At 41.3% G+C, this 15,901-nt stretch overlaps 1 protein-coding gene across 1 annotated transcript in view; it reads right to left on the bottom strand.

The window, feature by feature from the left end:
• The window catches only part of AFG2A (AFG2 AAA ATPase homolog A), a gene marked incomplete at its 5' end in the record, with an annotated part of 163,604 nt that overhangs the window by 127,908 nt on the left and 19,795 nt on the right, over positions 1 to 15,901 (bottom strand). Inside the window, 2 exons of the mRNA XM_082282222.1 lie at positions 10,918 to 11,127; positions 15,253 to 15,407. Coding sequence (XP_082138348.1) covers positions 10,918 to 11,127; positions 15,253 to 15,407 — 365 coding nt within the window. The remainder of the gene's footprint in view (positions 1 to 10,917; positions 11,128 to 15,252; positions 15,408 to 15,901) is intronic.

Raw genomic sequence — 15,901 nt, 5'->3', positions numbered from 1 at the left:
GTGCATCCTGTCCAACCAAGCACCACAACAGTGACTTAAACCAATGTTTCACAGCACTTCCTTGAACTTGGCACTCTGCAGGTGAAGCAAGAAGCTCCACAGCAGCACACCTGAAACCCATCCCTAGCAAGGAAGCTGTTCAGTATCTGAGCTCATTCACATTCCTGCTCCTCTGCCGAGGCTGCCAAGCAGGATTACGAGCGCCAGCTGCTGTGGTGCCTGTTTATCCTCACAGCCCTGTCCACCAGGAACAGGCTGGAGACCACAGGGTCAGCACTGGAGTCTTGAACAAGAACTTACAATTATGAAAAGTAAAACAATGGCAAATTCTCAGAGTATTTTCTGTTCTGCTATATCCTGTAGGATAGGCTGCTTAAATAATGCTTCCTAATGGGCCTCAGCTTCTCCTGGGATTGATAATGTCTCATTGACTTCAGCCTGGTTTGCATCAACATTGACCTGCAGCCACAACCAAGGATGATTATCTGCTACCCTGAACAAAAAGAGCCAGTGGCTTCAATTTATTTACCAGGGAACAACAGGTGTCCTTGTAATTTCCCCAGCGGAAACAACATCCATCCTTCACAGTCAGAAAGCTGACCCACCCTCTCCCAGCTGTGGGTATCTTCAGGTAACACTCAGCCCAGAGCACAAGGCAGCTTTAAACAACAGGTATGTCACAATTAAGAATGTGTGGCAGACACACATTTATGCACTGGCAGTGACAGAGCCTCTGTTACAACCCCTCTTTGAACGGGACCATCTGGACTTTGTTCCCAGGTTGGTGAATGGAACACAAATTCATCACTCTAAAAATGCAGCACACTGGTTTTTACAGTCTCCCCTCTCCACGCTCATTTTCATTCCTGCAGTAACAGTTAATGCACTGACTTTACCTTAACACTGGAAAACACCTGTGCTAATGGGGGAAGAAAAACATATCCTCTGAAAAGCAAAGCACAAGTTATCTGATATCAGCAAAGCATCCAGGCATAGCCACCATTTTAATTTCCTTGTTTGCAAAAAGAGTTGTCCATTATCCAAAGGACCAGGTGAGACAGTGCAGCAGGCAGACCTAGAGCACCACACGGGCCAAAGCCACAGTACAGGGGTTGATAGTGCCAGCACTGTGTGCCTTGTCTGTAGGAAAGGTAAATGATACAATTAGCATTGCTTCCTTTCAGCAACATCCACCCTGAAAGCAACTGCTGTGGTAGCTGGAAGTGTCAGCTGGAAGCCTCCAATGACTGCAAAACTGAAGTCTAGTGGGTACTTGCACGGAAACAGAATTATTCAGACACAAAACCAAGGAATGCGGGAAAGAGAGAAGGCAAAAACAAGGCGAGAGAGAGAAACACAGCGCCTTTTGCTGCTGTTGACACCGCCCATGAAGCGTGTGCAGCAGGCAGTGAGCAACAGGCTGCAGCTCCAACACAGCTCAGCTGCCCCGGGCCGTCGCCATTCATCACGTGCAGGGCAGATGAGCAATCCGATAGCACAGCCCTGACAAATCCTTAAGGAACAAGAGCAGAGTCCTCTCTTTCCATTCAGCTCCCTGTTACACTGAGAAACTGCTGCAGACTCTACCCACAATTACAGATTTCTCTCACTAACTTTTCCTTGAAGCCCGTGGACCTTCTCTTTCGTGCCCTTATTCCCATAAGTAATCTTCATTCACATCAGTATTCCCATGGAAACCAACATCACACAGATCAGTGCCCACCAGGTGCTCCTCTCCTATGACCCAACATCAAACAGACTGACACTTTCTTTTGCCTCAGCAAAAAAACAAAATAAAACAAAACAAAAAACACACACAAAAAAAAAAAAAAAACCAGCTTAAACCCAAAACTACTCTATTTGAGCTCTAAGGTACAATATAATTTCAGATGCTTGGAGTTTTATTTTTAATTAAGCATTAAAATATGAGGCAACATCAAAGCAATAAATACTGTTTAAAATGTTTCCAAAGAGAATTATTTTGAATGCTTTTTGCTGTAAGCTTCGACATGAAGTTTTTCTCCATTTTTCTCTCCATTAAGCAGCAACTGCAGCTGAAAGACCACTACATGTTAATGACCTGCGCCTCTTTGTGGAGAATTTTCATGGAAATTGATTTGGAAGTCTTTTAACTCACCATTCATGAGAGATACCAGAACTGCATTTGAGTGTCATGGTTTTTATTGCGAGCAGCTTGGAATCCGTATTATACATGGCAAGAAAGGAAGAAGCTCCAAAGTAAGACAAAGCACACACAGAAGAGGAGGAATCTCTGTACAATTCATCTCACACAAACACTGAAAACCACAAAAACTACAAATGTTCAAAGCAGTTGGAGGTAGCAACCGAACTGGGTGAGCTCTGGTCCCACCTGAGCTGAGCCTCTGCCTTACCCTGTCTGCACCTGTGCTGTCCTTTAGCTCAGATTGATGGCAGTTCTTATTTTGAAAAATAAATCCACAGGACAGGCAGTCTATAGACCACCACAAAGTCACCTGCTGGCAGCTGACACAGCTTCTCATTTTCACAAAGCTCACCTTCAGCAGGCTTTCTTTGGCAGCCACTGAAGAGATACCAGGAGAGATTTTATTTTATATTTCAGTGCTTTTCTAAATGCTTTAAAAATCAAACAACGTGAGCTTAACTTAGTCAGCAAGCTGACATTTGTTGAAAGATCATTGCTGGCCCAGGGATGAGCATAAGGATTCTTTTAAAAGCTTTTTATAGCTGTTGATACACTGACCAAGAGGTGCTAGTAACAAATGGGCTAGTTTAATGCTGCACAGCTCTGTTCTCATCTGCAACAAGTCATCTTCCATACAAACAGACATGAAGAAACAAAACCTGTTTCTTGTGGTCATTTGCACAGTGACTCCAAAACCAGCAAAAGATTTGGAGCAGAAAACTGGCAGAAGTAGTTGCAGCTTAGCCATGCACATAAGTATTTGTGAGCTAGAATCCAGACTGACAGTAAATTCCAATTCAGGCCCACTGGATACTGCTGAGGGTTTTTTTATTCAGCCTCAAAGTAGAGAGAATTTCCAGGCATGCTTTGCTTAAAGACTATTCCATCCCCATTTATGAGATATATCCCCTTGTATTATGAAACCTTCTGCTTTGCTTATGGTCTGGTGAATTTTAATTTATTTATTTTAATAAAAAAAGAAAATTCCTTACATTTAAAATATTATCAGAATCAACTCTTGAAAGATTAACTGTGCAGAAGATAAAACCCCTGCATACATGCAGCAACATGAGATAAGCTTGTATACACATGGTTCTGACAGAAGTTCTCAAAGTGATTTTAAACTGCAAAAGGGACATCTGCTATCCCTGAAGTTAAAGAGTATCAGTCATTTTTCTGAGCAGGGCTTAAGACCACTTGCAGATTTTTTCCACCACTTGCATAGGAAATTTAGACAGTGACTTCTCTTACAGTTTTTTTTTTTACTATTTTGGCAATCAGGCAAGTTATGCACTTAGGATTTCTGAGTCACATGGGCACAGCTCCAGATTTCTCCAGCATACAGCTCAGTCTAGACTCTTCAGAAATAGTGTGATAACCTCACATAGAGGTTCTGGGCTTTTACACAGACACATTAAACTATGTTAGCCACAGAGTACAATTCCTATGTTCTAAAAATCCAACTAGAGAGTTTTATGACATCCAATGGATTATTACTCTAGATTATTACTACAAGATAATGCACAATTTCATCTTTGCCATATTCAAAGCAGAAATGATCAAACAGACATTAAAGTATCAGTCATAATTAGTATGTGATTTCAAATGATGTCTCTAGAAACTGAGCTCCATACTGTGAATCTCAGAAAAGAACAAGAAAAGAGAGACAGGAGGTGCCAAAATTACTTTTCTACTGTTCACAATGTGTTCCTAGGGTAATGTTCAGAGCCCACATTCGCACACCTGCATCTGAGTTAGACATTTACATTAACTTATTTGGACTGGCAGACATTTACCTCTAAGGTGCAAAGTGCTAATTTCTCTGAACACTGTCAGGAGAAGCTTAGACATCCAGATGAGAGGAGCAAAGCTTGATCCCACCCCACCAATACACCCTTCACAGAGTTAAAACCAGCATCATTTTTTTTTTAGTCTTTCCGGTTTTGACACTGAAGGTGAGATAAAGTCACAGAATCACAGAATGGCCTGGGTTGGAAGAGTCCTTAAAGATCATTTAGTTCCAACCTGCCTGCCATGGGAAGGGACACCTTCCACCAGACCAGGTCGCTCAGACACGGCCTTGGAGAACTCCAGGGATGGGTAATCCACAGCTTCTCTGGGCAACCTGTGCCTGTGCCTCACCACCCTCACAGTAAAGAATATTTCCTAATCTATCTAATCTAAATCTACTCTGTTCCATTTTAAAACCATTCCCCCTTACCCTGTCACTACATGCTCTTGGAAAAAGCCTCTCTCCATCTTTCTTGTAGGCTCTGTTTAGGTTCTGGAAAGCCACAATTAGGTCACTCCTAAGCCCTGTCTTCTCCAGACTGAACAATCCCAATTCTCTCAGCCTTATGCTCTATTCTAATAACACTGAAGAGACTCAGAAATTAGTTATTGAGTCTTTTGGCACTGTAATCTCCATGGCAAAATGCTATTTCATCCCTCCCACAGTCCAACCAAAGCACCACATGACTCAGGGCGGCTGCAGGGAAGCAAGTTAACAAGATAAACACTGAGACTTCCTTTATTTTAACAGTAAGGCTCTTTCTAAGGCAGAGGCTGTATGTGTGTGATTTGGTAATTGGTTACGCTGCACAGAAAAATATTTGCTCAGAAAACGCATTCTATTTGCTTGTTAAGAATAAAGCCTGCTTCTTCTCTTTCAGGGCTGGGTAAAGATTTAATCTGCATCACTCCCAGCACAAGGAAACCTCAGGCTGAGCACCGTGCACCATTTTAATCACTTCCTCTCCCTCTGCCTTGCATTCCAGAGGACCTTAAAAACTTGTTGACACCTGTCTGGGGTTTGAAAAACTTCAATTTCAGCAGGTGCTTGTGTGATCTAACAGTATTTAAGGGGGAAAACTGGCAAAAACCCCAATCCTTGCAGTGAAGTTGCTATAAGCAGCATGGTCAGACTGCAAAGGCAACTGTAATACCCAATTTTCTTTACTGGCATGCCTCAGAATCCACTTGTTTGCCATTTGCCTTGACCAGCAAACTCCAGTGACAATCTTTTGAGGCTTCTTTACACAAGACAGAAGCCAGGATTTGCACTGCAGAGTGAACTGAGTGGAAACATTGAATTACACTCACTGCATGCACCAGTGCCTTCAGAGTGCCTTTGGCACCATCAGGGCAGGATCCACGTGGGATCAAAAAATCCCACAGCAAAACCACACAAAATCAGCCACCCCTCCTGCAAAACCTATTTGCTGAGACTTCACACCTCCAGCAACATCCCATTCCATCACTGGTAACTTGATGAGAGAGAGAGAGAAATTAAGTGCTAATAAAAATTAAATTTGCAAGGTAATTGAGAAGGGACAAGGAAACAGAGGCAGGGGATTATATTTAATAAATTTCTGTTTGCACATTCACTTTTGGTAAGCTTATGGTGAGAATGGATGAATGATTTCTTTTTATTTTTAGTCGAGTAAAATATGCAGATAGCTTCAGGATTAAAAGAACTCTTCAAAGTATCTCAACTTGTTATCCCTTGTAAAAAATGTCAAATTTCAAACAGAGTTATTTTTACTATCTGCTAATTAACTAATAAGTTACTGTAAATGCCTTACTGTGGATCTTTTTAGAAATTTTATCAAATGTTTGCCAAAGTTTCTCATAAAACCACAATGCTTCTGCATTTATCATCTGAAATGTTTTGCTTATAACTACTTACAGTCATCAAGCTTTCTTATTTCAGGCTTCTGCTCACTGAAATCCCCATCAAAAGGCTAAGCTATCTCCCCAAAACTCAGTGACAGTTCTTCACAAAGCAATGCAGTCGACCTTTCCAAGCCTCATTAATCTGTTGGAGCTGCCACAGCCAAGAGCTGAAGGGAAAAGCAGAGGAAACTTCAATTGGAAAATATTTTGACATAATTGACCCAGATGACAAACTAAGCTTAAGCACATGTCAAGCACGGGGAGTGGTACAAAAGCATCAGCTGGGTGATACAGGAAGTTAAACCAAGCCAAGGTGAAGTCAGAGTCCTGGGAACAGTGTATATTTTTGTAATTACTGCTAATTGAAAAAAGAAAAGATTCCTTCAGCCCAAGCTCTTAAGTAACAGCAAATAAAAGGTCAGGAATATTTCCCTTTTTTTTTCTTTTAATCTTTTTTTTTTTTAATCACACTGTAGTTGGAGCTCCTTACTAATGTTTTAAATTAAAGTTTTAGAACAGTATAGTTCCCATCATCTGTACCAGTGGTCTGCTCAGTGCTGACATCCTTAAACACTCCTTACTGTCACAGGTGGGTTTGGTTTTCTTTGTGTGGTGGGGTTTTTTTCAAGTATTGCTTCATCCTGTTTACAACAATTACTGCATCTCACTTAGCTGAACTCCAAGGAATTTAATTTATTTAAATTTAAGCTGGTTTTTGTCATTATCCCTAAGCGAGGTTTTGCCTTATTTTTGATTTTCAACAGACACGTGTTAAAAAGAACTAAACAGCAAGAGGAAAAATGATGCTCCCAAAACCTTTACAAGCATATAGAAGTTACATAATTTTTCTTGCTATCTATTTTATAAACTCAGGTAATCCACTTGTTGGACAGAAAAACAGAACTCCAAGTCCCCACGGATCAGACCATCACAGCTGGTTGATGGAGTTTATCTGGGTGGGTACCCTGATAGTCTCACCCAGCCTGACAAGAGCAGACTCCAGTGTTCATTCTGAAATAGGTTAAAACCAAAAAAAGCACAATGGTTTTCTTATTCGGTACTAAAGTTAATGACCTAAATAGCACAACAACAGGAGGGGGGAAAATATTCCACGAGATTCTCTGCAAATTGCTTCCCAGAAAAGCAACAGAAAATCTGTAAGGAAAAGTAATACTCATTTGATTCTTAGCACAACACAATGACACAGGATTTCCTAAAAACAAAATAAACTAAGAAATTAAAAATCCAAGAGGGCAGTCATAACACATCTAAATAAACTAAAATGCCAGACAAATGCAGAGATAATTATCTATGCCCTACAGCAAGATAGGTGAGCTTCCTCCAAAAATATTCTTATAATGTCACCACAAAAATCCTGCTGGTCTCATAAAAATATAGCTCAAAAAAACAGCTAGTCAAAGCTGACCCTAAGTGCAGGAACTGTCAAAACAGTCCACAGAAATACCTACCACATAAATAGTCAAAAGAGGGAATACAGTGACAAAGGGTTTAATTTCCTTTCTGTTCAGTTTCAGAAAGCTAGATGACATCTAAAGCAAAAATGTCGGAGAGACAGGTTGTATATAGCAGCAAGGTGTCATCAGCCTGGCAGAAGCTGAAAATTGTATCCCCATCATATTCATATGGATAGGTCCAATACCTGTATACAAGGGGTTTTTCTTACTAGAACAAAAAATGCATAAAACACATTTCAGAAGAAAATTACACACTTTGGAGAAAGCACAAAGGGATTGTGAAGAAGGACAAAAATGCAGAGAAGGCTGACTAAAATAAGTGGTCAGTCAGATCAAAAAATATTGATAAGTCAAGACTGACGTCCAATCCTGCAGAATGAAAAAATTATCCTAATTCATTCCTTCATGCAGTCTTACATTTGCTTGTATCCATAGCTGCAAAACACTGAAAAATCTCCAAGAAGTTGAGAACAATTCAGTTGCCTTTTCTGTAACAGAGGTTTGGGAGGGGGGAATAATCCAGATGACCATTCAAACCCTGAAAAGCCTCAATGCTACAAGAGATTCAGAAAAAGGGGTTGGCAGGAAGGAGCAGGAAGAGCCATCCCCTGGAAAGTAGTTGACAACCTCCTCCCCAGTAAATTTAGCAGATACATTGTATTAGAGACAAAGAAAGTCAAGAGAAGGAACAAAAATAAACTATTCCCCTTAGGAATTATATGCAAGATTGCTTTGTAAAACAAACCAACCAACGAGCTGCTTTGCTCTGGAAAAGCAAAAGGTCGCCAATCTTGGTGAAAATACAGCTATAAAAAGGTTTTGGCCAAGTATCAAAGAGCATGTTTACAAAAGCGCCACATTCATTGTAACACTAACCATTCAAACCTCACAATAGATTTCAGGAGAGAACAGGATGCAACGTCAAACATCTGTTATCACATTATTTTCTTCAGCTCCTCTGCCCAGAAATGACATCGAGACTCTGCCCATCTTCCAAACCTCCTGAGAGGCCAGTCAGACGTGGGCCAGAGGCTGCCTTGTGACAGCTCCCCATGCCCAAGACAGATGGAAAGGTCACATTTTAACAGTTTGCTCATAACCCAGCTGAAACATATCCCTGAACAGTCAGCTGTCCAAACGGCACAGACACATCTGGCAAACAAAGCCTTCTTGGAGGCAGGCTGGGCTGGGGCAATACCTGCTGCACTGAAGCAGGACAGCCAACTCAGACAAGGACAGTACATTCAGCTCTTGCGGGAGTTGGGATTTACTGTGCCCGTGGCTCTTAAATGTAGTGTGCAGACACAATAGGTCCAGCCTTCCAAAATTCACTGGACCGAGCAAGCACTGCATGTAACAGAATCTATTTCCTCTCAGCCTTCAGACAAAGGGAGAGACAGCATCCAGCAGCAGGCTCCAACAGCTAGAGCTGTGCCTCCTGCCTGCAGCCCCTGCTCCAGAAGGGCCCAAGAACCTCTGCCCCCTGCACTGTCCCGAAAGAGTATCCTACAAGCTGTACAGCAGACACTTTTCATCAGAATTATTTACTCAAGGCAGGAGAGACTGGGAGGAAAACGCAAGTCTGAAAAGTTAATTATCAAGAATTGCACTTTCATTTCAAAATGCCTGATGCCAGTTCCAGGGATGGACATCCGAGACACAATGTAGAGAACAAAAAAAAATAATTGGGCTATAAGCAAGAAAAGAAAAATCCCCTCTCAAAAAAACCCCAACAAAACAAACCAAAACCTCACACATTAATCTACTTTGGATTTATTGCAGGAACAGTTGCAGTGGAAATTAATTCATGCCTGTTGTGCTTAAAAAAGTGCTACAGACAATGTTTAATACATTTAGTACATGATGGATGCTGCCTTTTTCTGTCCAGGAAACAAATGTGAAGTTAGAGAAAGTGGGCTATGTTCCCTTCCGGGAGTCAACATGTCCAAGGCTGGACATGCTCCAGAGATGTGCTTCTTGAAACATCTGTACATTGAATATTTGACCAGTTTCAGGCCAAGAGATTTAAACCAACAGGAAATCACAGGCAGTTTCCTCGAGCCAGACACTTCTGCTGCAGCTTCTCAACGATGGAGGACGTTGCACATGCAGAACTCCACCATGGAAAAACGCTGCATTACTGTACACAAGCATTTCCCATCATTGCACCTTCAGATACCTCCTGGTCAGCATGAGCCACCCTTCACTTTGGACAATTACCTGCATCAGTAAAAATGTCTGACGGTGCCATGATTGAGGGATACAAGATAGCAACAACATCCATTTTTAACTGGGGCTTTTTATCCAGACTGCTACCTTTTTTCCCCCCACCCTCTGGGGCACCAGTGCTTGGGGTGAGACAAAGAGGAATGTTTTCTTTTAAGCAGAGGAGAAGGAAAAGGTTACCTTGTTTACCAGTAACTCTGGAGCACAAAGAACTACTTTGTCTTTATGGAAGAGGCAGTAAAGGCAGTGTTTCTTAAGGGCTGAAGTTTCCAAGGCTGCCCTTGTTGATGTGACCATGACCCAGAGGGCTGTCTGCAATCCCACTGAGCCCGGGCAGTGAAGCGCTGCTGGTTTCAGGGTCAACACAACTGCCTCAGCTCCCAGAGAGGATCCGCAGCTACAGCTACAGCGTGCGTGAAAGGATGGGAGGAGGAGGAAGCTGTGCAGGAGCTAACACAGGAGGCTTTGTGAGCAAAAAGATGGTCAACAGAGAAGGGGACGTGATCTTACTGTAGAGAAGGAGATACTTTTAAAATACTTAAACAAATGTTTTTTCTTGCACTTCATTAACATTCTGACACAGCTGCAGGACTGCCCCATGTGGAATCACTCTGCTATCTTTTTTTTTCTTTCCTATGCAGTGAAGCTCAGTATTATTATTAAATAACTCCTATTCATGTGTTTTCCAGACAACCCACAGTGATCAATTACACTGATTCATAGGCAACAAAATCCAAAATTTTTCTATACTTAGTGTTTCTTAACGCTGAGAGAATATCCCATTTATCCCAGAGTATTCAAGATATAAGTGACTTCGCAAGCTTTCTGAAAACTGATGAAGTAGAACTATTTCCCCATAAAAAAAGGCAAATAGGACAAGAAAAACCTGCAACGAAACATGAACAGTGAGATAAAGAAAGTGACCTTCCTGAGGAATGAAAAGGAGTGTAAGAGATTAGATGATAATACTTTCATGCATGCAAGTAATTATTCCAGTAAGAGTGGCTACCCACTATCCAGTCACTTTTCCCTTTCCTGCTTTAATTGCAGTTTAAGTATTGTTGCCACTTTAGAAAGACTTTAAACAATGCCAATATTTAAGATGCCACTCCACAGCTTACCCGTCCATCAAACATCTGTGCTGTGATAAAACAAATAACAATTTTTTAACAGCATACAAGAAAGCACTACTACTTTTCATAAGGAAACACAAACCTTACTTTATATTTACAAGGTGTTTGCTGGAGCATATAGAGGGATCAGAAACACCATGAGCTACTGGATTTTAATGCTGGAAACTGATAAACTACCAATTGTTATGCAGGAGTTAAGAAAATATGAGTCTGAATGTCTTACCTTCACTGCCAAGAAGTTGAGGCCACTTTCATGAGCCAAAGCTTTTGCTATCATGGTTTTTGAGCACCCAGGAGGTCCATAAAGCAGGACACCTTTGGGAGGCTGGATCCCCATTCGGATGAAGGACTCGGGATGTTTGAGAGGCCATTCAACTGCCTGCTTCAACTTCAGCTTGACATCTTCTAGTCCTCCTATGTCTGACCAAGATACCTGCAGAACAGAGCACTTTGTTGAATTCAGACTATGGAGCAGAACTATTAAAAAAAAAAACAAACAAATCAAAGATGCTCTGTAGAATGTGTACTGGTTGTTTCATGAAGCTGTTTTTAATGAGTCACTTCTTCAAAAAGTCTTTATTAACTAAGAAGCACAAGACAGGCTTGTCAGAAACACATAAAGGCATGTAATATGTCCTACCCAAACCAGCAGGCAGATCTAAAACCTGCTACACCTCTTCCTACATCACTGTCAACAAGCCTGAGACTTTTCCCCACATCTCCTCAGACTGCTCTTTCTCCAGTCACCATCCACTCCCATCCACCTCAAATATTAAACATGTCAAGGCACACCTAAATCAAGTGATCTTCTGCCTTAAAATACACTTCCATAAATTTGCTCAACATAAATCATCCTTCAGCTCTGGAAAGTCAGGTCCATGTGAGAGGCAAGCAAGTGTTACTGAAAGGCAAGGTATTGCCTTTCACCTGAGCTGAAAACTGGTGTCACCCTTGGCTTGTCCTTATTTTCTCCTGATGACAGGACAAGGAGTGGAAACTAGAAGCAGACAGTCCCTGAAAAAGGTAATTCAGTCTGCTATTGAAGTGGATGAGAAAGTGCATTTAGATGTGGTGCAAGTACTTTTGTTTAAGACCAACCAAACTTCAAACCAAATAAAATTTCTCGATTGTCAGACTTTGATGTAGAAGAAAATTACAAAGACAGCGGAGAGCAACCAGCAAACACAATAAGTTTATGATATGAAATAGTGTGGTTTAAATTTCATTTTAAAAGATGTATTACCTATCCCTACAACCCCTGATTCTATCTAGGAGCTTTGTAAACTGCACAGAACTAAATCTTGGCACTCTTAGGCAACTTTTTTTAAGGAAGAAGAAAACATAGGCTTTTTCTCCTTCTTTCAAGATCAATCCTTACTCATACCTGGTAAAGCACGGACTAGTCATTCCTATCATCATGTCTTTCTATCTAGACAAAGATTTTGACAAACATGAACAAGAACATCTTAAAATTAATTAGGCCATCAGGAATTCCCTATAACTTTCAGCAAGATCTATTAGCAGTACCTCACATACATATAAAAAGCCAGGGAGAAAACACTTAAATGTTATTTTTACCCTCTTAAATATTCAGTCTTTTACCCTCTGCCAATATTCAGTCTATTGTGTAAGCCTTCTGAGGCATTATTCAAGTGATTTTTTTTAGACCCACTACATGTAATTTAACACCAGCACAAGTGACAGGATTGTATAGAAAAGGTGAAGTAGGGCCACCTTACATGAAGGTTGTTTCCAGCAATCTGGAGACTTATTCTGACTTTGCTTACATTTTAAATTCCTACAGTGAAAGGTGTAGAATTGGTGAGGCAAAAGTATTAAAAGCAAAAATAGCTAATAAACCTCTACCTTCACATTCTGGTGAAGTTCTAAGCAGAACAAATTTGTATTTCCTCATTTCAAAAGGAGAGAGCTAAGTGTGTGTGGGGGCGGGGGGGAACAGTCCACCAGCAATATTTACACTGCTCTCACCTGCACAGGAACTCAAAGGAGAAGTCTTGCAGCACCAGCAATGAGGTGTGATGTTCTGTCACTGTGGAAATGGCTTTAAAGATTAGCCTTGGGGCTGGGCTCACACATACAAAGCCAGCTCTCTGCTACAGCGTGTAAGACACCAAGATTTCATTACTGCTGTAATCTTTAGCTCTCCCCAGGTCAACAGAGCTCAGAGCTCAATGCAGAGCAGCAGCTCCCCAGAGGTTATTAAGCACCAGTAATAAAGAAATAAAGCAGACAGGCAAAGGATGTCTCATCCAGAACTTTTTGGCTGCAAAGACACAAATCTGAGTGTTGAATTACAGTAAAGGGAGTGAAAGAGGCAAGCAAAACGCACAGCACTCTGTGAAAAAAAGTTTCAGAAAAACCCATAGGAGATGGAGGAACGGCAACTGCAGTGCAACTCTCCAAAGAACAGCAGTATTAACTTCCTGATTTATAATGTGCATCCCCTCTCTCCTGAATTCCTGCTGCAGAAAAAGCAGCTTTCTAAAAAGGTTATAACACACATCAAAGTTCAAAAAAGGCTCTGTAAAAATGGAAGGCAAGATGCACACAGAACCAGGCAGCAAGGATTTTACATTTGCCTTGGTCACAGCCAACACACAATCCAGACACAAGAGGAAGGACTTGTGGCTTTATTCAGAAGTTACTTTGAACACTTGTCATTTGATTGGCATGTGGCTACTGCAAAGCAGTGAAATATGAAGAAGCCCCACCATCTGAAAAATGAAGCTATAAGTCAAAAAAATCTCATGTATGTCAATGGTTTTACTTTTAAGTTACTACAGAGGCCAAAAGTCCCATCCACACCAAGGGGGCTGCCAAGTGAGTATATACCTGCAATAAAAAGCTAAAGCTGAAAAGCTGGTATTATTAATGTAGCTCAAATTCCTGTCTTCTCTTTGTGAAAAAATCTCACATCTTATGATTTATGTAGTGTTTGAAGTTATTTTTCGCAAGGATTTTTTAGATTATAGCATTCACAGAATGTTTTGAGATGGAATGGACCCTAAAGATCATCTAGTTCCAAAATCCCTTCCTTTGGTAGGTGATATGGGAGGACACAAAATCTGTTGCACCCAGTACTTTTGAGTTCTACTTTAAACTCACCCAGGCACCAAGCAGATGGTTTGAAATTTACCCTACATCATTAGAGAATATGCATTACTTTGTGGAAATGCAGGTCCTGTCAGCACAAAAACAAATCTCCACTATGTTGTTACTAAAGGAATGAATTGCAGTAGTATTCCAACGACTCAGTGGGTGTTTATCAAAAAAAATCAAATGACAGTGAAGGAAGCCACCGGCAAGATGGTTTAGTGGACACAGGAGCCTGAGGAGTAGGTTGACCAGGACTGAGAACAGACTTCCTGCAGTACCTCAAGACCTTGCTTCTACCTGCCTGTATTGTGCCATTCAGCAGCATTCCACCTGGCTCCAAAGGGGCTGGTGTGCCTGAGAGGCACAGCACAGGGATAACAACCTGAGCCCACGAGCCAGTAGCACAATGAGCAAGGCAAGAATCAGTAACTCTGGCTCTCAGCAGAACCACTTAGCCTTGAGGATATTGGTGCCACGACACCATTTCCAGGAAAAGCTGTCTGGAGCCAGCCCAGGCAATTCCACTCTGCACAGCATGGACTCTTAACAAGCCAAGTGTGACATCCGAGCTGGCTGCGTGCAGCATCCGGTTCACAGATTTTATTTCCCATTCCTATAAGTTGGGAATAAGGGTCTACAGTTATGCAATCTAATTCCCAAATGACTCATTTTCATGCAATGAAACATAAATGTTTTCTTCTAGGGCTTGGGGAGCTGCTGAGAAACACCAGCACAACTGCTCACATAATCAGGATTTAGTCAGATAAAATACAAAATTCTTTTGCTCAATCTTCTTAACATAGATCAGAGTTGCCTTAAACCAGATCAGTTCCCCAGCCCAATTTATGTTGGGTCAGCTACTAAACTGCTATAATATGTAATTAAGAGGGCAGTGAGCAGGGTAAAGATGAAACTGGCACCACCAAATGAACTGTTCATATAATGACAGTCACTGACAGGTGAATGCTTGGCAGTGATAATCTGACTACAGCACTGACTTCTGCCTTCACTTAAAACCATATGAGGACATTCAGGCCACATTCACATAAAAATCAGAGCAAACTCTTCACAGTTTGGTTTCAACACACTGTGGTTACAAATGCTAACAGTAGTTTATTGCTTTAGTTTGTGTCTGCTTCCCAAAAGGCTCCACAGTTGTTTAGGACCTTCCTTGAACATATATCTGAAGATGTATACTCCATTAAGCCACTCAGCATATAAAACCACAGATCAGGAGATATGCTCCTGCACTACAAACTCTTCCTGAAGCATTAGGAACTTAAGCTTCTGCAAATGGTTCTTCAAAATTATAATTAAATAAACACACAAACAGAAAGATAGTGCACAACATTAACCAGTAACTTGAGGCTTCCACTCCATAAAATTCCTCTCTTAACATGGCTCTGACAATGTTGCCACAGCATTGCACAAAACAACTTACTTTTGGCACATCAATTGCCACCTCCCTCATGGCACTGGGCCTGACATCATTCATCCCCTGCAGGAAGTCATTGAAAGCAATCATCACTGACCCAACCACCTCGGTGTCCAACAGGTTGGGCCTCTTCCCCAGCGCTCTCCGCAGGGCGTACAAACCTAGCAAAACAAAAAAACATGGAAATAGGTAGGCTTGTTCCCAAACAGAGTCTACCACACACAAACACACTGCAGCACTGGAAAGGAAATTATGTTCAAAAGAGTGTCTCAGTGCTGGGCCTGAACTATGTCAAAGAACATGCAAGACACTTCTGATGAGAGAGCACAAAAAAGGGGATTTGACAGCCACAGATAGAATATAAACCATATCTGCTCTAAAAGACAGAATGGAACAAGCTTTGTTCCCATGTTCCCAGATGTAAAGCTAGCAGGGCAAAACATCCAAATGTCCATACAGTGATCTGAACACATTTCTAAACCACAGAGGAGCAAGGACAATGAACATTTAAGAACACGTTAAATCAGCTCACAAGACATCCCCAACCTTGCCCACTTCTCTATTATCAGGACAGTATCTTCAAAACTTTTAAAACAGCCTGATGAGATTGCTTTAACTTCCATTGGAACCCTATTTTTCCATGTAGCAAGATGCC

This window comes from Coloeus monedula, assembly GCF_965178545.1.
Source record: "Coloeus monedula genome assembly, chromosome: 5".
NCBI lineage: Eukaryota > Metazoa > Chordata > Aves > Passeriformes > Corvidae > Coloeus > Coloeus monedula.
This window is presented reverse-complemented; position numbering and strand designations above follow the sequence as displayed.